Source organism: Lathamus discolor, chromosome 7 (genome assembly GCF_037157495.1).
Source record: "Lathamus discolor isolate bLatDis1 chromosome 7, bLatDis1.hap1, whole genome shotgun sequence".
Taxonomy (NCBI): domain Eukaryota; kingdom Metazoa; phylum Chordata; class Aves; order Psittaciformes; family Psittacidae; genus Lathamus; species Lathamus discolor.
In genome coordinates, this window is record NC_088890.1 from 22,793,955 (window position 1) to 22,820,841 (window position 26,887).

The 26,887-nt window shown below is 44.9% G+C and overlaps 1 protein-coding gene across 6 annotated transcripts in view; it reads right to left on the reverse strand.

The window, feature by feature from the left end:
- WNK2 (WNK lysine deficient protein kinase 2) overlaps window positions 1-26,887 on the reverse strand; it is a 123,107-nt gene that overhangs the window by 30,639 nt on the left and 65,581 nt on the right. For 4 of the 6 annotated variants that reach the window (XM_065687209.1, XM_065687207.1, XM_065687203.1 and 1 more), the window contains 12 exons: window positions 25,969-26,165; window positions 23,148-23,300; window positions 18,062-18,253; window positions 16,458-16,988; window positions 10,855-10,904; window positions 8,361-8,526; window positions 8,164-8,280; window positions 7,835-8,002; window positions 4,501-4,546; window positions 3,305-3,421; window positions 1,851-2,854; window positions 781-853 (listed from right to left, as the gene is read on the reverse strand). In XM_065687209.1, coding sequence (XP_065543281.1) covers window positions 781-853; window positions 1,851-2,854; window positions 3,305-3,421; window positions 4,501-4,546; window positions 7,835-8,002; window positions 8,164-8,280; window positions 8,361-8,526; window positions 10,855-10,904; window positions 16,458-16,988; window positions 18,062-18,253; window positions 23,148-23,300; window positions 25,969-26,165 — 2,814 coding nt within the window. The remainder of the gene's footprint in view (window positions 1-780; window positions 854-1,850; window positions 2,855-3,304; window positions 3,422-4,500; window positions 4,547-7,834; window positions 8,003-8,163; window positions 8,281-8,360; window positions 8,527-10,854; window positions 10,905-16,457; window positions 16,989-18,061; window positions 18,254-23,147; window positions 23,301-25,968; window positions 26,166-26,887) is intronic. The other 2 variants (XM_065687205.1, XM_065687206.1) reach the window with 2 other exon arrangements.

The window sequence follows — 26,887 nt, forward strand, 5'->3', positions numbered from 1 at the left end:
TGCAAAATGCTATATTTCACTTGCATACTCTGTCCGCAGTGAGAGTTGAATGCAGACTACCCAGTGCTTCCCTCTCACGCTGACCTAAAAGCTGTGGATGATTTATGTTCACTAGGACAAGAATGATCTATGTTGTCACACAAACCTGGCAGCCAGCTTTCTCACAACAATCTCAAAAGCTATACATATTACAAGCTTCCCCACCTCACCCATGACAGAAGGAACAGTTTTAGGTTCTTCAGCCCTTAAAACCTCACAATGAGTTGCAAGACAGGTATATGGAGCATAATTAATATCCAGCTTCTTACATTGGCTCCTACTGTGTGTAACCATACAAAGTTCCATTGTATCTACAAGTACTTATAGTGCTCTTTATTAGTTCTCCATGGGACTTCCTTGAAAGTTTAACAGGCTTCCCCCCGGAGGGACTACCCTCAAAAGCACGTTATTTTTGTCAACATGCTTTTGTGAAGCCCAGGAAATCTGAGGGAATTTCTGTTTGGACTTTTTAAGGGCACTGGAAATGAGTTATTTGGAACATAGCCTTCCATGTGAACACCCTGCACCTCCACCACAGGCAGGTATTTCGTACTTATGGTTTAAAAGAAATCATCTGTGAGGCAGTTCCTTTCTAGGAAACTTGACAGAAGCGAGATGTTCAATGTTAGTTGTATTAGAAATAGGATCAGGAACACCTTATGCTGGGCTCTGCAGAAGGGTGAGCAGCAAGTGGACACTGGAGAAGAGGACCATGCTGCTGTTCACTGAAAGGAACATTACCTTTTCTGCTTGCTGACCCACCTCTTGCTTCTGAGGAGCGGGCACCGATGCCGGTGACCTCCGACTTTTCATACTTTTGGTACAAAGAAGAAAGAAAAAGCATGTCAGTCCCACACAAAGCAGTAAGGCGATGCCTTCTCCTCCTCTCTCTGCTCTCACACTATTGTGGACTACTAAACTACTTTGTCTGTGAAGGTGGCCTTCTAGCTCTTCCTTCAACTCTTCCATTTTTCCCCTTCCCTTGGGAAGAAACGAAAAAGCAGTGGCAGTGTCACACAGGGAACTGTAGCTTAAGTTAGTAAAAAACAGGAAACAGGCTAAAAAACCACCCAAAACCCCAAACTGAATTATATATATCTCTGTTTGGGGTTTTGTTCTGGTTTGCTCTTCCAGCCAGACTGTACCTTCTTCATCTGTATGTCTGTCCTCAGAAATTCAGTCTCTCTCTCTTCTTATTGGCACACATTTTAATAGGGTAAATTATTGGAGAGACACAAGACCTTTCAGAGAGGGAGAATTTTGTCTGCTGTAGAAAGTCATTAGAAACAATATGCTCTAAGGAGTGAGTTACTCAAGTGCAGGCATCTTGCCTGTAACATACAGCATTTTTCAAGCAGTTGATACAGTGCATCCCGCTGACACTACACAGAACAGCCTCATCCTTACTAATGGTAACTATCTCCAGAAATGCTACTTATCAGGTAAGATACACACTGATCTAGCAGAAAGTGCTGCAAATCTGTTGAATTTCATAAACTCAGCACCTTACTTGAAAGAACGCAATACAGGGCCACAATCGAGACACTGAGTAAATAAAATTTTGGTTTTCACGAATGAGCCAGATTTTATTAATGTAAAATGATGGTAAAAAATTAAGAGAACTTTCACATTGGAAAGCAGCCAACAGACAGTATAAACCCAGCAGCAGACACGTAACATGTTTAGAAAAGCAAGAAACCTACACATGTGTTACCACAGGACATGTACATAGACATGGTTCAATGTACACAGACATTGGTTCTGAGCTCTACTCTTTAGGGTACAAGGGGCAGAGCCACCACTGGACTTACCAGTCCTGGATAGGGCAAGATCTTGGGTGCTACGAGTGGCACCGACGGGGCCTCAGCAGCAGCTTTCACCTCCTGGCTGGGGTCTACACCACTATGGCCTGGTTCTCTCGGATCCAACGCCAACGCAGGAACTTGATCTTCGGGAAAAGGCGGCAAGTGAAGCTCACTGTCGCCCTGTTCCAAGGGGACAGAAGTGTCTGGGGTCCCTGCCGATGCAGAGGAAGTAGGAACGTATTCCTGGTAAAGCAAATTGCGCAGTTTCTCATCGAGGCTTTTTATGGTGTTGTCGACAAAGTCCACCCTGGGTGGCCCCTCTCCGTCGGACTCGGCCGTGCCGGGCGGCTGCTGCTGCAGCAGAGCGACCCCTGCGGCGTGCTGTGGGGCTGCAGGTGCTGGCCCCTGTGTCGGGCTCTGGAGCTGAGACCCCACCACAGCGACAGACTCGGCCGTGGTGGCTGCAGGGAACGCCGGGCTCACAAAGGGATGCTGCGCCGCACTGACCTGGCTGGGCTCCGGCAGCGCAGGGGCCTGAGCCACGGGCTGCCGCTCCAGAACGACGGCATCCGGGAGCACCTGGAGCGGGCAGAGCTCCGCTGCCGTCGCGGGAGCTGCAGGGACTGCCCTGTGCGGCCCAACGCTGCAACATGCGATCTCCACGTCAGGGACACACGTGCCCTCGTCAGGCTGCAGCTGCAGGCGTAGGGCAGCATCAGGCGGCTCCTCCAACAAGGCAGCACAGGGGACAGGAGTGCCGGGATGAGCCGGCGTCGGAGAATATTCCAGCTGACTGCTGTTGGGGGCTGGCTGCTCCAGGATACTTGGAGTAGATCCCCCTTGTGCCGGAGCTGGAAACTCCACCTGGCTCGGTAAACAGCTGGAAGATGCTGTGGCAGGAACTTGTGCCAAAGAGGGAGATGCTCCAACAGGGCTGTCACACGTCTGCTGATCAGATAGGACACCAGGTGGATCCATCACCACAGGCTGGTCATCTGGCTGCTCTGAGTCTGGAGAGAATACAGACATCACAATAACTTTTTAATGAGCTACAAGGAATTAAAGAAAGTTATATGAATGATAACCACATCCAGCTGTAACCCACAAGTTCTTCCCATCAGAAAGTAACTGTTACACAAGTCAAATTAGACCTAAAATTGCAGAGTATGCAAAAATATGTCACTGAAAAGACACTGCTTATTGAAACAGCAGTGACTAGAACTTCAGCTACCTTATAGTATAAGGTGGGGTTAAAACACTGAGACTTTCCTGAAACTCAGACAAACATTGCCAATCGGGTTCAATTCCAGGAACACAAAATGCACGACTGAAGAACATTCACCATTTTCTTCCTCTGACTAAATGAAGGGAAATGACCACAAATAAGTCAGGTGAGAACAGAAGAGAGATGGCACACAAGCTTCAGAGAAGAAACCATTTTCTGTAATGTTTGTAAATACCTGGCCCTTCTGACTGCTGTGTACTCTGAGGTACCGGTGGGGAAAATTCTGGTGCATCAGTAGTAGGGTTTTCCACAACAGGACATATAATAAACCACCTTTTCCCAGTATGCAAAACTAGAGGTAGAAAGAAAAGAAAAAGTAAATGGAATAGTTCCCATTCATTCCAGGTCATCTATCAAAACCTAGTCTCAATTTCTGTGTTTCGAAAGAAAATCGGACTTTCTACAATAGTAGCCAAGACAAATTAACTCCTAATTTGATTGTCATCCCTTCTGCCTCCTGATTCTGCCATGTATTTTAAGTCATTTTCAAGCGTTCACACTTTCAGAAGAATAACAGTTACGTGCTGTAGGCATTTTCTCACAATGAAAGATTTGTTAAAGTTCGTCCAGTTTAACTTTTCCAAGTTGGAAGTTTTGTAGCTAATATTTTCTTCCACATCTTATCTCAAAGCCTGGCATATGTCAGTAGCAAACCAGAACTAGATACACTTGTAAACTTTCATAGAAAAGGTTATGTTCAAAAAAGTGGACTGAGAAAATTCCGTGATGTTTGCATGGAAAAAATAAACCCGAGCTTTTGAGCAGAAAGTCTAGTTTGGAGGATTCACAGTTTCTGGACTTGTAAAGAAAGTTTTCATTTATTCTTCTGCCCTGTTCAGCATGGAGCAAATAAAGTGCCACATGCAGTAACAGGAACTATGGAAATGTTGCTTCCTTCAGCAGAGGTTTCATTTTTCTCACCAGCATGAACTTATAGAGAGAACCAAAGGCCAATTCCCTTCCCATTCCATTTGCTTGTAAAATCCGTAAGATATGACTCTGCAACACCAGTGTAGCTGAAAATTTCTGGGTTAGAAACGTCAATTCAATTACCAACACAAACATAAATATTTTAGCTTTCTCTCACAAATGTAGTCATGGTTGTGAAAAGAGTTTGTTTCCCTGTACCTTCTTGACTTCTTCACCACTGATCATCAGCTCATGCAGTCCAGGGCTTCCCTAAACATCCCCAGATGTGAGATTCACCCAGGATACCCCTGTGATCATCCAGGTTGCTAACACAGCAGGGACCACTCTTACACCCATATTTCAGATATATTTCCAACCACAAGTAACTGGTGAGTTTCTTCCTGAATCTAGCAAACTCATGACTACCTTAAAGCTTAAGTTCATATTCAAAGGCACACTTACCATTTTGCTGATACACGGGTGTCTTTGTCTGAGACTGCCGCTTCTCCTGTTGAAAAAAACCAGAAACAAAGCGATAGAACAGTCTCTGAACACAGAATCATTAGGGTTGGAAGGGCCCTCTGGAGATCATCCAGTCCAATCTGCCTGCCAAGGCAGGGCCACCCAGAGCAGGCTACACAGGAATGCATCCAGGCTGGTTTTGAATGTCTCCAGAAAGGAAGACTCAACAACCCCCTGGGCAGCCTGTGCCAGTGCTCTGCTACTTCCAGCATAAAGACTCTAGACTAACCAGGCTCAGCTCCCACAATCTCTCCTCATAAGAGATGCTCCAGATCCTTGATCATCCTTGTGGCCTCTGCTGGACCCTCTCCAGCAGCTCCTTGTCTTCCTTGTACTCTGAGGAGCCCAGCACTGGACACAGTGCTCCAAATGTGGCCTCACCAGGGTCGAGCAGAACAGGAGGAATCACCTCCCTCAACCTGCTGCCACACTCCTCCCGGTGCATCCCAAGATACTCTTGTCTCTCCTGGCTCAAGAGTACACTGCCAGCTCATGGTCAACTTATCATCTACCAGTACTCTCAGGTCCTTCCCAGCTGAACTGCTCTCTAGTGTGTCAGCCCCAACCTGTGCTGGTACTTCCTTCCCCAGGTGCAGTACCTTGCACTTGCCCCTGTTGAACCTCATTAGGCTTCTCTTCACCCAATTCTCCAGCCTACCAATGCAAGAGGAGCATCATTCCAAGAAGCACTCAATTGTAAGCTTTAATGGAGTTAAAACATTTTTCTAGCTAAGAAACACTTTTTTTCTTTACATAGAATCATAGAATCATAGAACAGTTAGGGTTGGAAAGGACCTCAAGATCATCTAGTTCCAACACCCCTGCCATGGACAGGGACACCTCTCATTAAACCATCCCACACAAGGCTTCATCCAACCTGGCCTTGAACACCGCCAGGGACGGAGCATTCACAACCTCCCTGGGCAACCCATTCCAGTGCCTCACCACCCTAACAGGAAAGAATTTCCTCCTTATATCCAATCTAAACTTCCCCTGTTTCAGTTTTAACCCATTATCCCTTGTCCTGTCACTACAGTCCCTGATGAAGAGTCCCTCCCCAGCATCCCTATAGGCCCCCTTCAGGTACTGGAAGGCTGCTCTGAGGTCCCCACGCAGCCTTCTCTTCTCCAGGCTGAACAGCCCCAACTTCCTCAGCCTGTCTTCATACAGGAGGTGCTCCAGTCCCCTGATCATCCTCGTGGCCTCCTCTGGACTTGTTCCAGCAGTTCCATGTCCTTTTTATGTTGAGGACACCAGAACTGCACACAGTGCTCCAGGTGAGGTCTCACAAGAGCAGAGTAGAGGGGCAGGATCACCTCCTTCGACCTGTTGGTCACGCTCCTTTTGATGCAGCCCAGGATACGGTTGGTTTCTGGGCTGCGAGCGCACACTGCAGCCGGCTCATGTTCATTTTCTCATTGACCAACACCCCCAAGTCCTCCTCTGCAGGGCCGCTCTGAATCTCTTCTTTACCCAGACTGTAGCTGTGCCTGGAATTGCTCCGACCCAGGTGTAGGACCTTGCACTTGTCATGGTTGAACTTCATGAGGTTGGCATCAGCCCACCTCACAAGTGTGTCAAGGTCCCTCTGGATGGCATCCCTTCCCTCCAGCATATCAACCGGACCACACAGCTTGGTGTCATCGGCAAACTTGCTGAGGGCGCACTCAATCCCACTGTCCATGTCAGCGACGAAGATGTTAAACAAGACCGGTCCCAACACCGATCCCTGAGGGACACCACTCGTTACCGGTCTCCAGCCGGACATCGAGCCATTGACCACAACTCTTTGTGTGCGGCCATCCAGCCAGTTCTTCATCCACCGAGTGGTCCATCCATCAAATTGATATCTCTCCAATTTAGAGAGAAGGATGTCGTGTGGGACAGTGTCAAACGCTTTGCAGAAGTCCAGGTAGATGACATCACCTGCTTTACCCTTGTCCATCAATTCTGTAGCCCCATCATAGAAGGCCACCAAATTGGTCAGGCAGGATTTCCCCTCAGTGAAGCCATGCTGGCTGTCACCAAGCACCTTGTTGTTTTTCATGTGCCTTAGCATGCCTTCCAGGAGAATGTGCTCCAAGATTTTACCAGGCACAGAGGTGAGACTGACTGGTCTGTAATTCCCTGGGTCTTCCATTTTCCCCTTCTTGAAAATGGGGGTTATATTTCCCTTTTTCCAGTCATCGGGAACTTCACCTGACTGCCATGATTTTTCAAATATGATGGCCAGTGGCTTAGCAACTTCATTCGCCAGCTCCTTCAGGACCCGCGGATGGATTCCATCAGGTCCCACAGACTTGTGTGCGTTCAGATTTTGAAGATGGTCTCAAACCAGATCCTCTCCCACAGCGGGCCCAAGGTCTTCATTCTCACAGCCCCTGCATCTACTTTCTAAGAACTGGGTGGTGCAGTCAGAGCCTTTGCCAGTGAAGACCGAGGCAAAGAAGTCATTCAGAACCTCAGCCTTCTCCAAATCCTGCGTAGCCAGTTCTCCCGAAAGCTTCCTCAGAGGGCCTATTTTGTCCCTAGTCTGTTTTTTGTTTGCTATGTACCTGTAGAATCCCTTCCTGTTATCCTTAACATCCCTGGCTAGGTTTAATTCTAACTGGGCCTTAGCCTTCTTAACCTGGTCCCTAGCTTCCTGGACAACATCTCTGTACTCTACCCAGGCCGCCTGTCCTTGCTTCCATTTTTTATAAGCCTCTTTTTTCCTTTGAATTTTCCTCAGCAGCTCCCTATCCATCCAAGGAGGTCTCCTGGCCCTCCTGCCGCACTTCCTTCTAGTTGGGATGCAGCACTCCTGAGCTTGTAGCAGGTGATCCTTGAATATCGACCAACAGCCTTGGGCCCCCCTGCCCTCCAGGGCTATATCCCATGGAACCTTACTAAGCAGGCTCCTGAAGAGGCCAAAGTCTGCTCTTTTGAAGTCCAGGGCAGTGAGCTTGCTACACGCTCTTCTCACTGTCCTGGGGATCTCAAATTCGACCATCTTGTGATTGCTGCATCCAAGGCTGCCCTGGAGTACCACATTCTCAACAAGCCCTTCCCTGTTAGTGAGCACAAGGTCAAGCATGGCACCTCTCCTTGTCGGCTCCTCTATTACTTGCAGAAGGAAGTTGTCTTCCACACAATCAAGGAACTTTCTGGATTGCTTGTGCCGTGCAGTGCCATCATTCCAACAGATGTCAGGGTGGTTGAAATCCCGTAATATTAATTTACAGTAACTGGCTCTAAGGAATCAAACTTGAAATTTTTGTTTAACATTTCTTACCTCGCCCATTTCCAGTCTATCGGTATCTTGCTGGGGACTCATTCCCTGATCAGAACTTCGTTCTCCTTCTGTATCTTCACTGAGCATATCTTCTGCTTTATCAATAATATCTTTCATTTGTTCAATAAATGTCTCTTTTTCACTCTGCAGTATGAATTCATTCTCTACCTATAAGGCCACATGAAAATAAAGAGGAACACAGTAACTTTTCCATTAATGCTCCATTCCACAACTACTAGAACGCTTGGACAATAAACACATGAGAACAAGTGGGCTGAAGCAACCTGGTGCACCAAGAGACTGGAGGCAGCCACATAACCAAGTCTTACCATGTAAGTAGCAATTTCCTCTGGTGCATCACCATCCAAATCAAACTTAAAAGTCACCATTTTGTGATTGTGTGTTTCGAGCTGGCACTCCACCATCTTATCCCCTGTGTTACAAACCTGCAGGCAAAGATTAACAACAGTTATTTCTGGCAAACGCAAAGGAATCCTAAAGTCACCCTCAAAGAGGCTGTACTTGCATTTAATATGGTAAGTTTGGGTCTGCTGGCCTTCTCCTGGCGTGAACGTGCACGTGTAGATTTCTTATGTTTCTTTGAAGACTTTCCTTCTTGTTTTCCACTTCCTATTGCTCCTTCAAAGCTGTCACTCATCTCTTTACCTGAAGCAACATCTGGACTCATGTAGCTTCGTAAGAGAAAGGAAGAAACCCCCCAAAATAAAACCACAATCAGGCACAATAGAGTTATGCATAGGTAACAACAACAGAGACTTCCCAAAGTACACATGGCCTAAAGTGAGCCAACTACTGGAATATGATCAGTAACTGAAAGGAATTACTTCAGGTCAGGCACATGCCCTGGCTACCATACTGCTAAGGAATGGTCTATTAACATTTCTGCCAATACCACAGGGGATCTACCATCACTCTTCATAAATCACTACATCCCCTTAGTCCTTTAACTTCGGGGATCCTGACAGTCCTTCTCTGAACTCCACAAGTTCAGAGAAGTTGCTGTTTTTCTGAAGTCCAGTTTTCTCACAACTCCTGCCTGTCTGCACTCACAGCAGAAGGTCTAAACAGGGTCAGGCAATGTTTGCTGGAGATGAAAGAAAAGAGAAGTCAGTACAGCATCCTGTAAAAGACTGACTCTCCTCTCTTTGCAGTTCTCAGGGATCAGAAACAGATTTTGTGCCCCAATATCCCAGATGACCAGCTAGCAACACTGTATTATTTTCAGCAGTCAAAACAGCAGCTAACAATCTGATTTTAATATGACATGCACAGAAGATCCCAACAAGTAACTAATTTGCAGGAAATTTTCAGAGGTTCATAAAAACCATGTCAGGAAGGAACACTGTCAGGCCATCCGGCCTATTTTATTACCCCAAGGTATGATCAGCCTGTCTAAAGCAGTCCTCATGCAGTTGTGTGTAAACTGATCTTACAAAGCCCCAGTGAGATTTCATCACCCTTCCTGGACAATCTACTCCTGTGTTCATTTAGCCAGGCAGGCATAAAAGAATTTAAGCCTAACCTATGGATCCCTTTCTTAAATTTACAGCTTTCAGTTCCTGTTTTATACTAGTTGCATAGAACAGTTTATTTCTACTCCCTCTGCAGCTACTTTGTACGTGTAACTCGTGTATTAGGGAAGTGAACAGATTTTGTGCACTGGATACATTCTAGATGACATCCTTGCTGCAATTGCCAGCCATTTGATTCCCACCATGCTCTTACCCTCCAACTGTACGAAAGCACAACCCAGCTCTAGCACAGAGTTATCCATGCACCTGAATCAGGAAGAGCTCCCTCTGAGATTACGAGGCAGGAGCTGACACAGACTCTCCATGCTGTGGCAGTCAGGAAAGTCAGGTTTTCAAAAACAGCTCTGGAACAGGCACATTACAATTCAAAAGCCGACTGAAAATTTGATGTGCCTTTCAACAATGGGCTAGGTAGACAAAGAGAACTCATTTTGTCTAACTTATAGCCAGAACTCACCTGTAGTCATGAAAAATTAAGATTTCACAGAAAAAGGTCACTAACATCCTTAACCCAAAGCTTTATAATCAATAAGGCTGAACTGGTGCTGGCTCTTGCCATAGGGAAGGCATTCAGCTGCTTATGAACATACACTGTCCATATCTACCTTATCCATATCCCAGCCCTCCAAAATCTAGCTTACTGCTGGTGCCAAATTGGGAGCTGTAGCACAGAAGCAGCAGATGCCTGGGGAAGGGAGTCCTGCCCCATTCAGCCCCTTCTCCAGTCCAGCAGTGAGCCCTCCTCTCCAGGCCTCTTCCTCAGCAGTTCCTCTGAACTTTGATGCTTCCCCTTCTGATTTTGGTTACAGAAACAGGCAGACGAGGGCTGGCAAAAACTGGAATTTCCTTTTTTTTTTTTTTTTTGAGGAGTGCTGAGCTGCCTCTTGGGGTTATCGTTACTTCTGTCATTAGCATTACTAAGCTTGAGGGTGACCTCATGTACTGCAAAACCATAGAACGGGCTTTGGCTGCGTGTTTTACCACTTGTAATGAAACCTTTTGAGTGGCTCAACACACAGCTCACTGGTAAAGCATTCCCTTTAACATACCTGGGGAAGATCACTACAGAGGGTGGTACAGACATACCCAGTTTATTCCCAAAGAGAGAATAAACTATATATCAAATTACACTGGAGTAACATGTTTTTATACAGAGTCAACAGCAGCCCCAAGGACGGTACCACTTCAGTTACCTGAGCGAAAAGGGAAGTTACATGCTGAAATGAAAGCTGTCATACACACATCAAGCCTAGGATGCAGCACCCAGTCTAGAGAATTAAAAGAGTTGGAGGGGCCAAAATAGGCATATAGCACATCTGCAGCTTTCTCACTAGATGTGCACCCTTCCATCTTCGAGCCCTTGCCCAAGGCAAAGGGCAGTCATTTGACCTAGTCTTGGAAAGAGAAAGAGGAAAAACAGCCTCCAGAAAGATAACATTTCTAATGCCAAAGAGATTATAATGATACCTTTCACAGCTCTGTGACAGAGTTTGAAGTTTGTCCTGTATTGCCTGCTCCTAAAATGTAAGAAAAAGTCATTTAAGTAAATGCATTATATCGGCAGATAAAAAACACCTTTAAGAAAGGATTTGCTGTTGAGACACCAGTAGCTCTAAACCATTCCATTTAACTTCTTGAAACTTGAAAAGAAGTAAATAACTCATTTTACCCTCCCCACATTACTTCTGTCCAAAGCACCACTCTCTCTTTCAAGACAGAGCCACTAATGTGCTAGTTCCCTTCTGCTGTCTCTAAAGCAGAAGAGGTGGTGAAAGAAGCAAAACAGTTCTCACCACAATGGGAAAACTTGATTGCAAGACCAGTGCACATCAACGCCTACCTAATTTTATTTTTAATGGGTATAAAGTATAAGCTAATTTGCTTCATTGCTTTGGATATTTTCCTGAAATATGTAATTTATTTTCACTGTATTTGTTTTATTGTATTTCTGGGGAACTTACAAGATGAAAACTCATCATTTAAAAACACTGCCCTCACACCATCTCCTCTTGCTCTCTACACCATAGATATTTTCCCTAAAAGCTTTCCCTTTTCACTGCTTGCAGTGCCAGGACAGACAGTGTGACTTTGCATTGGCTAGACCTGTTGTCACAGAATCTGTGCTGACAATGCTACTGGCCCTACTATGAAAATATACCAAATATGTACACAGACACACACGTGCACATATATAGCTGTATGCATATACACGCACCCCAAATATATTAATAAATATATATATCTTCATATATATTTATATATATTTACAAACATATGTCTATAAAATCCTTCTATAGACACACAGCTAGAAACAAGCCCCTTGACTGTCATCACTACATCTTCATACCAAAGCAGCTGGTAGACTGGAGTTAAAAGCTTAGCAGTTAACCAGTCAACCCCACTCCTTGCTTATAACGCCACATGTACGCCATGCCAAGTTTGACTGCAGTTTCGATAAAACTGCAAAATTAATGAACAGTGAGAACACAGACATAATGTATCTAAATTTTAGTAATGCACTTGATCAAGTGCCTTACAAAATCTCATTAGCCTGATTAATTCAGATTGGTTTGGATGTGAGCACTGCCACACATTGAAACAAAGAGAAGAGATAAAAACATTATGGCAGAGTAGCAACAAAATGCAGTGTTTCCAATATATACAGATATGAAACTTCTCTTACACCCAAGAAAACCTTAGCAATATATGTTTTAAAATCGGCATAGGGACCACATTGATCAATTTGACCATCTTATGATACTGGATTAATTTCTTAAATTGAGACAGAGAAGGGAATTAACTTACAAGATGAAATATGAGAATGAAGGTAGTAAAACAGGGGTTAAAAGTTCCTAGGGATATGATAATGAGACAGGACAGACATGTGCCTCAGTGGGCATGGATTTCTCAAGTAATACAGGACCACTTGTATCCCCCATATCACACTGCACAATAATAACAAAGTTTATTAATATTTGCAGACTCTCTAATGGGTTGGACCCTGCACTGAAGGATGTAGCTTTGACATCATTGAACCTAACATGAGCTGTGCACACAGAAAAAAAAGGCAAGGGATACGACAGCCAGGAGTTACTTGTGAACTGTCTGTGAAGCACTACAGTGAAGCACTACAGATGGGCTCTACCATCCCTGCTATATCTGACCGATACAGAAACTCACCAGGCAATGTCCTGTGTGTCACTGCATGAATATTTATTTGACAAGAATAAGGTCGCTACTAGATGAACAGGCAAAATGGGGAACTAGAATCTGGTTGTAGTGTTAGCAGCATCCCTACTGAACGTCTTCTGGAAAAGGAGGTAAGACGTACCTCTGCTGAAATTAGGCTGTACCATATAGTCAAGGCACGCAACAAGTGCATGAGAGCATGGGTAAAACCAAAGAGATTTTGTTTGAAAAGATGGGAACTGTTGCTTTGGGAAGAAAGGTAGCCCAGAACAGAGAGCCTCAAGAGGAAGAATTCCAAAAGCAGAATTGCTGAGGCACATTTCCACTTGGAAGTGGAGAACAAATCAGACTTATTTAATGAAATCTGATATGAATGTCAACACCTTTGTTTTGCTTTGCTTATGGATATCTATGAAAGAGTTGAAGAGAAAGAAATGTTCTGTGACATTCTGTCAAGACTGAAGGTTAAACAATCATGGGAGTGGAAAGAAAAGTCAAAATAGCAGACAGGAGGGGGCAGACAGTTTTAAAAAAAATCCAGTAAAAAGTATCTTGCTTATATGACCACTGAGAATTGGGAATGCCCATGAATATCTGAAGAAACAAAAATCCCAGGGCTAGACTAGAATTCAAGCAATACAGGAGGATACAACACTAAATGAAATGGGAATAAGGCTCAAGCTGAGGAGCATGAGAGGTTTTACACAGTGAAGAATCAGATGATGAAGCAGTTTCTTAAGGCAAATGATGGCTGGTTGCACAAGTGCTTGAAACATTTAAAACAAGACTGGACAAAACATGGATGAAACTCCACAGAACAGCTTCTTGCTGACCCTCAGCACTTAAAAGAAAGTAATTTCTGCCTCTGTGTTTATGTTTAGCTACAGACAAAGAGGTATTTAGTCCTGCTGCATCATTACTTCAAGGAGACCTTCCACAAGGTATGGCATGCAGTTCCCAGCTTCATCTGAAACAGCCAATTATTTGCTGACCCAGACCTGCCAGCATCTGGGACAAGCGTCTCTATGTGATGAGAGGGGATAATCTCCCTTGTGAAATAAGCACATTATTTCACAGAGGAGCAAGTAAGAAGGTTAAGGGTGAGGCTGGTGAGTTACTTCAGAGGAAAGTACCTCTTGAGATGTCTCTGCGAGTGCCAGGCCAGCTGAGCAAGGAGCTGGGAGCTGCTGAGCCAGTGGCTGGGAAAGCTCGGGCTGGAGCAGGCCAGAAGGCTGCAGAGGCAGGCAGTGATCTATGGGCACAGGCGGGCTGGCTGCAGCGAGGCTGCCATGGAGCTGTGAAACGCTTTCCGGAGCGGCGTGGGGTGGCAACAGCTCGGGCTGCAGCTGCAAAGGCGGTGACATGACTATGGAGGGTTGCACTGGCAGCACGGGCACCTGGGCTCCAGCCTCCAAAGCATACTGAGTGTGTCCAGTCATCTGCTGTAACACAACAGAGAGCTGTTAAAACAAACCTCTACTCAGGGTGCTTGTGACTTACATGACCACACACCAAAGCCACCAGAGCTCATGGAGAAAGGGTTGTGATTCTGCGGCAAGACTGTATTTGTGTGGTCTCTGCTTGGACAGATAACTACTGAAATTTGCTTTGAAACAGCCAACTAAAAACATAGAGATTCCTCCTCTATCATTATGACAATGTGTGTATTGCTCAGGTGCTATTTAGTTTGTAGAAACAAAGCCATATGTTGCTAAGAAATTAAAATCTTAGATTATGAATTCATTGTCCTGAATAGTTTGCTCTGCTTTTACTGAGCCACCACGATGGCCATGCTGAGAAAAAGACACCCCAGCCATAATCTACATCAGTATTTCTTTAAAACTCTGCTCTCTCTGTGGACCCAGTCACTGGTACAGACCACACAATCAGCTCTTTTTGACTGGATATACACCAGCGTCTTGCGGAACACATTGTTTTCTGTTTAGTTTAAATATTTAAGACACATGCTAAGCACCAAGGCTCCAAGTCCTCCAAACGCTTCCTTGTGCGACATGCACAGAGGAATAAGTTTCATTTATCTCAGTGGATTTCTTCAGTGCATTAAAATAACTTGTGTGCGTAAGTGCTTTGTGGGAACTGGACTGGTGCGATCAGATGCCAACCACCTTAGAGACTGCGTTGTTATTCTGCGTAACAGCTCTTTTGAATTGTACATTTAAGAACAGAACATTCTCCTTTTAGGTACACCATGTATTATTCCAAGGAGACTAAGCTTGTGGGAAGGGGAAAAAGCAAAGAAAGGAAAATATGGAGAAAAAAAGGCTTTTTACTATTAGATAAAACTCTTGCCTAATTTTTACTTTTTTTGTAGAATTATCACTTAGAGATCTAGCCCATTTGGAGGATATATATGTACATATATATTTTTAAAAAAAGAAGACTCAGACGAAACTTCAGATGAGAAGTAGGCCACACAATTTTGTTACTGCATACTCTCTGCATATTCCGGATATGAGCTGGAATTGCGATTCCAGGTTTTCATGTGGACAGAATGTACTTTGCAACACACAGCAGTTACACAACTGCCTAAGTGGAGGTTGGTAGAGTAGCAACTCTGGTGTACAACTAGAATAATTCACAAAATGGTTCTGTGTACAACCCACCTGGGCGAAACTTAACAGGGAGCTGCTAAACCTCAACTGCCACAACAGCACTGCAGTGGAAAGCCTTTATTTACAGAAATACGTCTCCATTAAAAGCCTTTAGAGACATAGAACAATGTTATTGAATATTCCTCTACATTTGCCCATTTTGTGCATAATAGCTACTTTTTTTCCTGAAAAATATTACTGGACAAATCCTCTACACATATTTGATAGCTAATGACTGTCAGGACAGTTTGGGAATATCAGTTCCCCAGCTTTGGTGTTTGCTGTGCTTGCTCTCCCTGATTCAGTTCCCTCTAAAGCCAGTAGAAACACTACAGCTAATGAGCTTAGTGGTAATTGTCTCAGGCTCCATGTTGCCTACAGTGTCACGAACAGTACTGCTGTACCAAATATACAGCTGAAGAAAGTTAAAAGTTATGTCCTGCATTGAAGATGCCATGATATGGCAGGTTGAAATGGGATGCTATGAACTTTAATCAATATGTTATGGCAAAGTGATGTGGTAGAATAGAGGTTTTCAGGAAAGCTATTAACAGATTTAGTGCTCTCTCCTGCTTGGGTCAGACTGCATTTCATGTTGTCATATCACAGATAGGGCAATAGAAGTATTTTCAGACTTTGTCAAGTCCTGAACCAGCTCTCTTGTAAATAGAGTTAATATTAAAAGCTCCATTTTATGCTTCACTTCATTTGAGGGGGAAATGGTCTGCAGCTAGAATTCATTCTTGTCTAATAGACCTCTTCCATCAGGTTGCTGGAGTTGTTAACGAATGGCCAATTCTCTTTACTGTTTTAAAGCTGTTCTACATCAAAACTACTCTGTCTCTCCTGCCAGCTCACCCAGGGTTTGCACACAGCAGCCCATGTGCACCATGCACAGATTGGGGTAAAGGCATCAGCAAAACTGGGTGGCTGCTACCACAGCTTGACCCATTCTCCTGCCACAGGAGAACGACAGCTTGTTCTTGTGTCATATTTGGGATGGGAAAAGTAAGGGGGAATTCAGAAAGCGCTCTCACCTGCTCACTTTCCAAAACCCATGAGATTATTCCCTGTAGCCTCAATATTCACCTGCCCCTGGGTTAAGACCTCATCTGCTCCACAGCTCTAACAACCACCTCCAGGACTGAGGTCAAGAACAAACCATCCTAGCAGCAAGGAAGAGACCTCCCCGCTATGAGTGTACAGCGTGGGAGCCCCGGGATCACCTGTGCTCAGAACCACCCTGCAGCCCCGCGCCCAGAGCATTACCTGGTGTCCGGCCCCGGGCACAGGCAGAGGCTGTTCGGAAGGATGGATTATGCTTGGCTGGAGTGACTGAGGTTGCTGCGCCTGGGATACTGCTTGCGTGCCCTGCGTGTGATGGGGAGAGGGCGCTTCGCTCTGAATGATCTGCTGGAAGGTGGCTGGGTACATCTGCTGTTGGGAGAGCTGGGGCACCACATGGTGCGGTGGCAGCGCTGGCACTCCCGGCGGTGCCACGGCAAGCAGCGGGATCGTAGCAGCCGACATATTTGGCACTATTGTTTGGCAGGGCAAGACCAAAGAAGCCACGGTGGTATGAGGAAGATTGACTGCCTGCATGGGGAGGGCAGGGGAGTTTGGTGCCATAGGCAGAGTGGGGTTCATGGGGAGGCTGGGTAAAATCACGGCTGGAGCAAAATACTGAGAAGGAGCAGGTATGGGGGGCACGTTTGCAGCAGGTAAATCAGAGAGGTTTGGAGGAAGGCTGTCAAGTCCTGCCAGAGGAGTAATTGCAGGAATGACAGGAAACTGAGGAATCTGAAAAAAATATAATATCACATAAATTGCAAGTGCTTTCACTGATGGTACAAAGTAGTTTCATTTGCCATACAAGTATGTAAAAATCATCTGTGCCATGATGATAATTATGTCTGTTTGTTAATCACTTCCATTCATTTCCTGAGGTTTATAAACAGTGATAAAAACTGATTTATACTTAAATCATTAGTATAAGAGGAAAAAAAAATTTGGGGGAGGGGGATGTTTTTATACCTCACAAGACTGACACTATTTCCAACACTATCTTGAAGCCTTCGAGCAACATACTAATTAAAGTTGCTTTCATTTTAACAGCAATAAGAAGGAATTGGACCAGATAAAATGCAAAATGCTTTCATGCAAAATTCAGTAAGACAATTTAAAACCCTTTAAAACAGGCTGGCTGCAACCCAAGCAGCATGGAAGCTCCCATTAAAGGGGTTTTGCAACCAAAATCTCCCAGAGATGCAGCAGACTGTAACTACCCTGTCATCATCATGGAAGCCGCTTGTTTCTTCTCTTTGGCGCAAGCTGCTTCACATCATGGTGTCTGTCACTACCAAACACTCTAACAGCACCAACAAACCCTTCCATCAGGCCAAGGAAAGGGTCCATCCTTGCTACTGAGAACAGAAACAGGGCTGAGAGCTAGGGAGGGGAGAGGTGGGGAACATGGAAACCTGGAGCTCAGAAAAAGAAAAAATTAATGGGCAACTTCTCATGCTCTTAAGCCTGGGATGGGGAAGAGATTATGCCAGGGGGAGGTGCACGGGGGAAAAAATAAAAAAATAAAAATAAAAAAAAAAAAGCAGCAGTTATTACAATTTTGTAACTGCCATGAACTGGATTCTGTAGGCATGCCGCAGCATTGCTCACAGAGAAGACTTCTGCTTCACCAAACAAAAACAAATAGTAAGGAAATGTACAGGAATTAGGAAAAAGCTATATTCTTATAGGCTAATTAAATCAGCATGCACTCAAAATAGCCACACAAACCCCACACATCATGTTAATTATTAGCTGGAAGCTTTACTGAAACGGATGTATTCACACACGGGTTCCAAAGGTGTTACCTGGGAAGGGGCCACTGGAGGAAGCTGCGGCACAGTTGAAATTTGAAGAGGTTTCAGTGGGGTGCTGCTGGCTGCCACCTGAGAGGTCTGGGGCTGATACTGGGGTAGCAGATGGGTTGTAGGCTGGATGGGGCAAACCGGCTGGCTGGCCAGTACCTGCTGCAGGGATGCCGGTTGGGCTATGGGTTGCTGCTGGGAAAGAAAAGCAAAAGGTTATAGCCCAAATATTACAAAGGAAGCAGTGCACTGGACACAGGCACCAGAAGACCAGGCTGGACAGGGCTTGGACCAACCTGCTCTAGTGAAGGTGTCCCTGCCCGTGGCAGGGGGTTGGAACTAGATGAGCTTTAAGGTCCCTTCCAACCCAAAACCATTCCATGGTTCTATGAGTCTCCCCCCAGTTCAAGCCACATGGTCAAAGCAAAACTATTGCTCAGAGCAGGAGTGGTTCACAGAAGGACACTCACAATTTAAACACTGCACAAGAGCCTATGTTTAAAACACACTTAAATGCAAGATACATTACATCTGAAAAGGCAAGTTCTAACTGTCTTGAAAAGATTATTTGTAGTGACTCAGACTTTAAATCCCAGAGATTGTTCTAGTTAGCCCTGTAAAATACCCACCTACTAACTTCCAAGATTCCTACCCAGCTAATCTTGGCATCCAAAAGCTGACTACATAGTGTAGCAGGCATTGAAATATACAACACTTATTATCTAAGACATGAACAAAACACAGTAATTATAGCAGAAGCTGGATCCCAGTTATTTCTGAGGTGCTGTAGTAACAACACTGGTAGCCAAAAAAGCAGTTTTACCCTTCCACGGAAAACAGTGCCCCACTGGCCTTTGATACTATAGAAGAGAAATAAAATGCTGCCTTAAAACTGAAAATAATCAGTACCAAACTTTCCCATTTCCCATGGTACCGGCACCTCCTCCGGCACTTCCTCTAATGCTGAAAGATTTAAAAATAAAGCTTCTGTCTCAGAAGCTGGGCATTGAGGCACCAATTTGCTCTGGATTGACCTAGTTGAGATGGCAGGACTGATTGTTCCACCTGGGCACTGCAGCACATGGAACTGACAACATGCCCCAGAGTCAAAAGGTAACTTTCAAACGAAGAGCCAAATATTTTAATCCTTCATCTTCACCACTTCTACCGTAAATCACTACCAGAATATTTGCCCATTTTTGGAGTCAGGATTCTTCAACCAGTTTTTAAGAATTAATGCAATAAAACTGGAGAAGTACCACCAAGGAAGCTAGATACCATCCACCCCAAGGTCACTGACAGTTTCCAATGTAGAGAGCAGTGAAAAAAAGAGTATTTGCAACTGGTACCAAGTGTCCGGAGCTAACTGTCACAAGCAGCCCAAGACATGCTGGAGACAGCACTGAATAACTGCATAGCACCAGCTGAGCGCCTGCAGGGTCTGTCAGTCCTGCCTGAATATTCATCTTGCCACACAGAAGAAAAAACCCATGATTTTGTATTGTTTTTTTTTCTAACTCTGGTCCCAAAAAGGCTTATTCTAGGCAGGCAACAGTTCTATTGTTCAATCTACCTCAGGGAAAAATGGGGCTCGGCTTTGAACTCCACCAGGCAGAAAAGGTCTCCTATGCAGCCAGGCTGAGAGAGCTGGGCTGGGGCAGCCTGGAGAAGAGAAGGCTCCTGAAGGGGAGACCTGAGAGCAGCTCCAGTGCCTAAAGGGGCTGCAGGGAACCTGGAGAGGGGCTTGGGACAAGGACCTGTAGGGACAGGCCAAGGGGAATGGCTTGAACCTGCCCGAGGGGAGATTGAGATGAGCTCTTAGGCAGAAGCTCTTCCCTGTGAGGGTGCTGAGGCACTGGCACAGGGTGCCCAGAGAAGCTGTGGCTGCCCCATCCCTGGCAGTGCTCAAGGCCAGGTTGGACACAGGGGCTTGGAGCAAGCTGCTCCAGTGGAAGGGGTCCCTGCCTGTGGCAGGGGTTGGAGCTGCATGAATTGTAAGGTCCCTTCCAACTCAAACCATTCTTGGATTCTATGACATGGCTCTGTACTGCAGTTTCTACCATTCCAGGTTTTAGGAAATCAGGGGCATTCACTCACCTAAACCGCCAAACTCAAGGGAACAGCAGTGCCAATGCAAACAAGTGGCTCAGCAGCAGCTGGCCTGGCACTGATAATGGGACAGAGTAAATCAGTTGGGATTGAGCCCACCTGAGGCACTGGGGATGCTTGCTCATCCCACGGCAAAAAATCTGCACCACGGACCCAACCAGAACTCAGGATCAGAACAGTCCCATCACACGATGCTGGGCTGGAGATAGTAAACTTTGGCAGCATCCAGAGGTAACTCAGCGTCTCTGGCTGGATTAACCTGCAGTTCAGGCAGGCTGTCCACAGATAACTGAGGGCTGAGCTGACACAGGCTGTTTAACTCACCTTCAACTCAAAAGGACGCTATGCTAAGAGCAAGAAAAAATGTCCTCATGGAACTATGCAGCTTCCTAAAGCCTCCATTTCAAATTCATCTTGTGTTTTACAAAATGCTTATGAACTGGATGAGGCACAGAGAGCAGAAAGTATTCAAATTAATTATGTGAACTGTGCTTCACTATAATCTTAATATTATAAATGCACAGGTATCCAAATTGAAAACAAACAAATGGAAATATTGAGGAGATGCAGCAACATTGACCCCATGTGTCTGAGCCATCAGTGTGTATTCATACAAGATCAAAACATCTCATTCTGTTTGGCAGAGGAATTTTTCACCTTGATTTCTCATTCTTGTGTTGACCTGCCCTACCACTCATTTACAAAAAACTGCAGATCTCCACCACTCACGGCATCATGCCTGGAGGCTCTGGGAACACCAGACCTACTTCTGTTTCCAAGGCACACAGGGTGCTCTGGAAAGTTCTGCACAGAAAATTTATCATTTTACCTATTTCTGTAATAATAATACTGCAAAAGGTCAGTCTGATTTGGCTTCCTGGCAAGATTAGGAAACACAGAATACTTATTAAATCTTGTTACTATCAGGGTTAGAATTATTTCAAGAGACAGCAGTGCTGTGAAGAGAGGGCACGTGAAAGAAATTGTGGCAGTTGGGCAAATATCCTATTCCAAACCAGCACCTACTCATGGGGGAAAACAAACAACAGATTTTGACCTCAGCATAAAGCTCCAGAGGCTACTAGAGAGACCTGTGCAACTGCTGAGGTCCTACGTTTGCCCAATGTAAGATTTTTGTCTGAGAACCATGAGAATACTCCTACCCATCAGACAAAAACCCGAACATGTAATAAAACTTCACATAAGCATATGTTTTACAAGACCAAATTATGTTGTCTTCTACAGAAGAACAGGTATAAAAGCCAATCTGTAAGATAAATGTTGATAACTAAAAAGGTTTGGAGAGATATGACACAGACTGGTCACAAAGAATACAGAAGCTCCCTCACCTTGTCAAGAGTTTTGTCCTGGGTTCAGCAGTAGCAGCCATTTTTCTCTTTGTTAGTAACTGGTGCAGTGCTGTGGTTTTGACTTTTGGCCTGGGAACAGCACTGATAACACCGGTGTTTTTAGTTACTGCTCAGATGTTTGGTCTGACCAAGGACCTTCTGAGCCTCATGCTCTGCCAGGGAGGAGGGGAGGCCGGGAGGAAGCAGAGACAGCACACCTGACCCAAACTGATCAAAGAGGTATTCCATACCACAGCATGTCATGCCCAGGATGTAACTGAGAGTTAACCTGGAAGGGCTAGTGCACTGTGGGGTTGGAAGAGGTATGGGTCGGTGCTCAGTCAGGCAGGGTGGGGTGAGTTATTGGTCGGCCGGTGGTGAGGTGTTGTATTCTCTCCCCTTGTTATTTCCTTCATCATTACTATTATTGGTGGTAGCAGTAGTGATTTGTGTTATACCTTAGTTACTAAACTGTTCTTATCTCAACCTGTGGGAGTTGCATTCCTTCGATTCCCCTTCCCAACCCTCCAGGAGCAGGGGGAAGGCAAGAAGGGGGGTCGTGAGTGAACGAACTGCACGGCTAGGTTTAAACCACGACAAGTTTCTACTGAAGGAAGCCAAGCTTTGGAAGAATCACAAAAAATGAGCCATGAATTACTGGGTCATACAGGTCTGTGTCTCAGGTTGAACCCATCTCAATGAAAAGAGGCAATCACAACCTGCCTGGAAAAAGATGTTTTGGAGATGCCTTTAAGGAACATAGGTTTGGGGGGAAATTTGATAATTCAAGCTGCACAAAGAATTATTATTTGGAGACAATACAGAGAGGGACAGACTCTTCTGTGGCCTTCCAATACCTGAAGGGGGCCTACAAGGCTGCCTGAGAGGGACTCTTCATCAGGGACTATAATGACAAGACAAGAGGGAGTGTGTTCAAACTTAAGCAGGGGAGATTGAAATGAGCTCATAGGCAGAAGTTCTTCCCTGTGAGGGTGCTGAGGTGCTGGCACAGGGAGCCCAGAGAAGCTGTGGCTGCCCCATCCCTGGCAGTGTTCAAGGCCAGGCTCGGCTGGATGGGGCTTGGAGCAAGCTGCTCTAGTGGAAGGTGTCCCTGCCTGTGGCAGGGGGTTGGAACTGCATGAGCTTTAAGGACCCTTCCAACCCAAACCAGTCTGGGATTCTATGATTCTAAGATAAAGCTACTGGCTGGATGCCTATACTAAACTACATCTCTGCACAACTCCAAAAGCGGCATTGCTGAGGATACAAAGTCAGTTGACACGAGGCAACAGAGTCTCCTTATAACCTTTTACGAAGGCGGTGCCAAATAATAATGCAAAATTAAAAGGTTAAAAGCCAGGCTTCAAGCCTGTTAAGCCACAATAGAAGTCTTAAACTTCATCAAAACATTCCAAGGTATCACACAACTGTTCTCAAGCTTGTTACTCTTCCATCCCTTAAACCCAATGCCCTTTGCTCCACCCACCCCTAAGTCTCTCAAGTGGCAGTTTCATGGCCTCTAATGCCTCAAACATGCTACAGATATGGGTCAAAGCAGGGCAGGATAAGGCAAGGGGTAAGGTAAAGCAAGGGACATTGAAAGCGCTTTTCAGCAGCAGCCAAACCCTCACCTGCTGGCCAGACAGCACTGGCTGCGGCTGCCCCAGTGGCAGGGAGGCGACGGTGGTGGGCTGGACCACAGGGAACGGCATCGCTGGCTCTGGGTAGGGCTGTGGCCGCTGGGACACCACGGCAGGCACAGCTGGCACTGTGGGGACACCGGGCTGCAGGAGGAAGAGCACTGCTTTAGTGAGGAGCAGCCCGCATGTTATGAGCATCTACGGCTACCTATCAAAGATAAAATCACAAAGAACCTGTCTACTCGGTGCTCCGTCCAAAGCAAAGGTGGGAAAAATTATGAAAATTTATCTGCAAGGAAAGTTAGTTAATCTAAGTAAAAGTGGCAAAAAGTCAGCAAATTCCAAATAAGACAACCAAAGTGCATTGCGTTTCTTCTAGAAGCAAGGCTGCAGACCAGAAAAAAACACTCAAAGCACATACACAGTGACTGAAGGTGTATCAACAGCAACAAGCCATCAACTGCGTGAAACAAAAATCTTCACCAAGACTTTTATAACTTCATAAAGAATCTTTATTTTCCCCAAAAGCAGACACTTTACTTGAAAAGGATGACAAGAAAATAAGCAGAGAAATGAGAAACAAATTAAAACCACAGAAGAAGTGAAAATAAAACAACAAAAATTGAGATAAGGCTGCTAACAACAGCGGCTCTCTCAAACTCTGGCTCAAGCAAAGTAGGTGAATTAAAAATAAACAGTATGTCAGACTGAGGCTCGTAAGCCTAAACAACACTACTACACCTCCACTGATGTGCTTCTTAACTTGGTAAATACTGTCCCTTGGAAAATGGAAGGTTTTGAGTCACACTTTTCTTCCTGTGCTTGTTGAGATTTTCAAGCCTGGAAACCTTTTACTTAAGTTACTACAGGAATAAAAAACACATGGAAAACTCATCAGAAAATAAAAAGCTATGAAAGATACTCTGCTTGTGAATAAAGTTTTTTATCTTTCCAAACCCCCAATCACAACAAAGGTAATGCATTTAGGTTAAAATGACTGAAACCTACCAATGGAAAGAATGAGTCTGCTCTAAGAGTGCCGCACAGCTCAATTTAATAAAATACTGCTCAAGATGGGCCTTTTGAGTGTTATATTTAGAGTTGTTAAGCTGGGCCTCCAGGTGAACAAGAACTGAGGAAGGATGTGTCCCATGAGACGTATTTAGCTTCCCCAGTGAAGGGAGCTGCTACAGATTCCAAGGATGATATTTTTATCTTCAGAGGTCAACATGTCATGTTTCAATGCATTCATGAAATATACTTTATAATTTCTTGCAGGCATTTTTGAAAGTAGAAGATAAAACCAGGGGAAATCAGGCACTTCCCAAGAATTAGGGTAAAGCTGGATTAAGCAGGACAAAGCCATTGGCCTTGGCTTTTATTTTTTTTTTTTTCTCCTTAGTGAAGAAGGATGGAACAAAGACACAAACAGACGAACCTCCCATGTTATCACTGTTGCTTTTATCAGGCAGGTTGCTCCCACTGCTCGGCATAGATGCAGCCACCAGCTCACTCTCTGCCAGCAGTGCTTTGCCAGCACACACTTTACAACAGGATTGGACTGTCTAGATACGTTGGCTTCTCCACCATTGGAGCATGCTGAAGGCAGAATGTTCTCTGCAACTCTTGTAGATCTCACAGGAGAAGAACTGATCTTCTGGATAATTATGTATTGTAAAGACTCATGGAACAGAGATAGGTCTAAACTTCTGCTACACAGTGTCTCAACCTCTTTCCCCTTGAGACACTGAGTTTTGTGGGAGCTGGCTACGTGAGGAATGAGAGCTTTCAAGAGGCATCAAGGCTTCTGACACATTTTGATCTTGGCCAGACTGAAATAAGCAGGCCAGGCATGTCTGATAAGATTGTTGAAGAAATACTAGCTCTACAGGGTTTGTAGAGGTCCTCAGTGACACCAGAGGCAATAAGCCTGCTGCCTCTTCTCTCATCTGCAGATGAGTTTTCCTCTCCTGGTTCTTGAGGAAGGAATGTTGTATTTGGAGTCAAAGCCATGCTGGGGTTGCTGTGTGGTGAAATGCAGCTGCCTGTCATGTGTGATGACTGCAGGCTGGAACCGGAACATGGTGGTAGGCCAGCTTCTGAAGTGAAGCACAACACTCATGTTGTGCCTCTCACTGGAAGCACCTGAAGATTAATTAACACTCACATGTGTTTATTCTTGCACCATTAGTTCCATTAATTGCTTTTGGTCAAGGTCATAACAGCACAAAACCAGGAGCAAGTGTGAACATCTGACTACTACAAAATCAGTGCCTAATTTTGGAGCCTCAGTAATGGATGTACACGATTGACTCTGTGCAAGATTAAATCCAAACCCAGAGCCCAGGCAGTGACTGGATGTGTGACCTTTGTCATCAAGAAGAAACATCAGACCCAAGAGGTTCTTGTGCAAATGAAGGAACAATAATGCGTGGCTATACTGACAGTGAACAAAAATAACAATACCACCCACAGAACGGTTCTCAACTACACGCGTGAGTTTAAAACTAACCACTGTAAAGTGACTAATGTAGTTCAGCAACAAAGGATAGATAAGAAGCTTCTTTACTCCAATTATGACAGCTGCTGGTGAAACACTTCTTCAGAATGTCAAATAGAGCCACACACCATCTACTAAGTGCACATTGCAGACCAACTAGAAATATATTACTGAGCAAGTCACCATCAATAGAGCCAGTGAGGGATATATAAAGCAAGCGCTGGAATCTATATGTACTGAAATCAAGAGTTATAAACAAGCCACTGAGTCTGATCTAGAACACAAAATGATTTGTAGAAGCTTCAGACTTACTCCTGAGGGCTGCTGGTAGTGCCCCAGCTGCTGAAGGCCATGAGGCACAGCCTGGCTCTCACTCAGAGGTGGGCTGTACACCCGCTGGATAGCAGGAGGTACCGGATCAGGCAGGGACGAGTAGATGACACTTTGCTGGCTGCTTTGGGAGTCTGAGTAAACAGTGGACCCCTGCCCACTGTCGAATGTGCTGTCAGCTGCAAGAACAATATTTTTTCATTAAAAGCTCAACTCCAAACGTTCAAGTAATGATTTTAGGGCAAGGTCAACACTGGTTTATGTCATTAGGCGTTTTACTACCCCAGCCCTTTCCATTAAGTAAATTAATTATACACTAAAAAATGTAATTTTCTACAAAAGGCACATACTGCTTCTCTTAAGCCAAGACCCATCCCCATGGATTTCTTTGCACAATGATATTTTAGGCACGTGATATTCCCTTTAAAGGGCATAAGGCTGACATTAAGAATTGCAGACATTTATACTACGTTTTATCCTAGATTTTGTAGGAGGAAAGGAAAGCAAACCCCGATTGTAGAGTTCCTAGCAGATCATGGTGTCTTTCAGGGTTAGACCTCCCAGGGATGCCCTTTAAAGCCCTTTTTTTTATTAGTAGCACTGAAGATTAGAAAATTCTTTATAGTGTACAACTTACGAGTTCAGCAAATCAAACCCTAATTGAGTATATAGCAATGCCTTAACATGAAGAACAGGGAACAAAATAATTTGCATGTTTGCAGTGATTTAGCAGCACCATTCAGAGCTCAGCCGGAGTTTCTCCTGCAGTGTTTGCCCAGGAACCTGCAGAATTGCACAGCTACAGGTACTTTTGTCCAATGGAAATAAAACTGTACCAGTGAGTATTACTGATTTTAAAATGCATTTGGAAGCCTGTGAAGTACAGCTGCCCAGTTCTTTT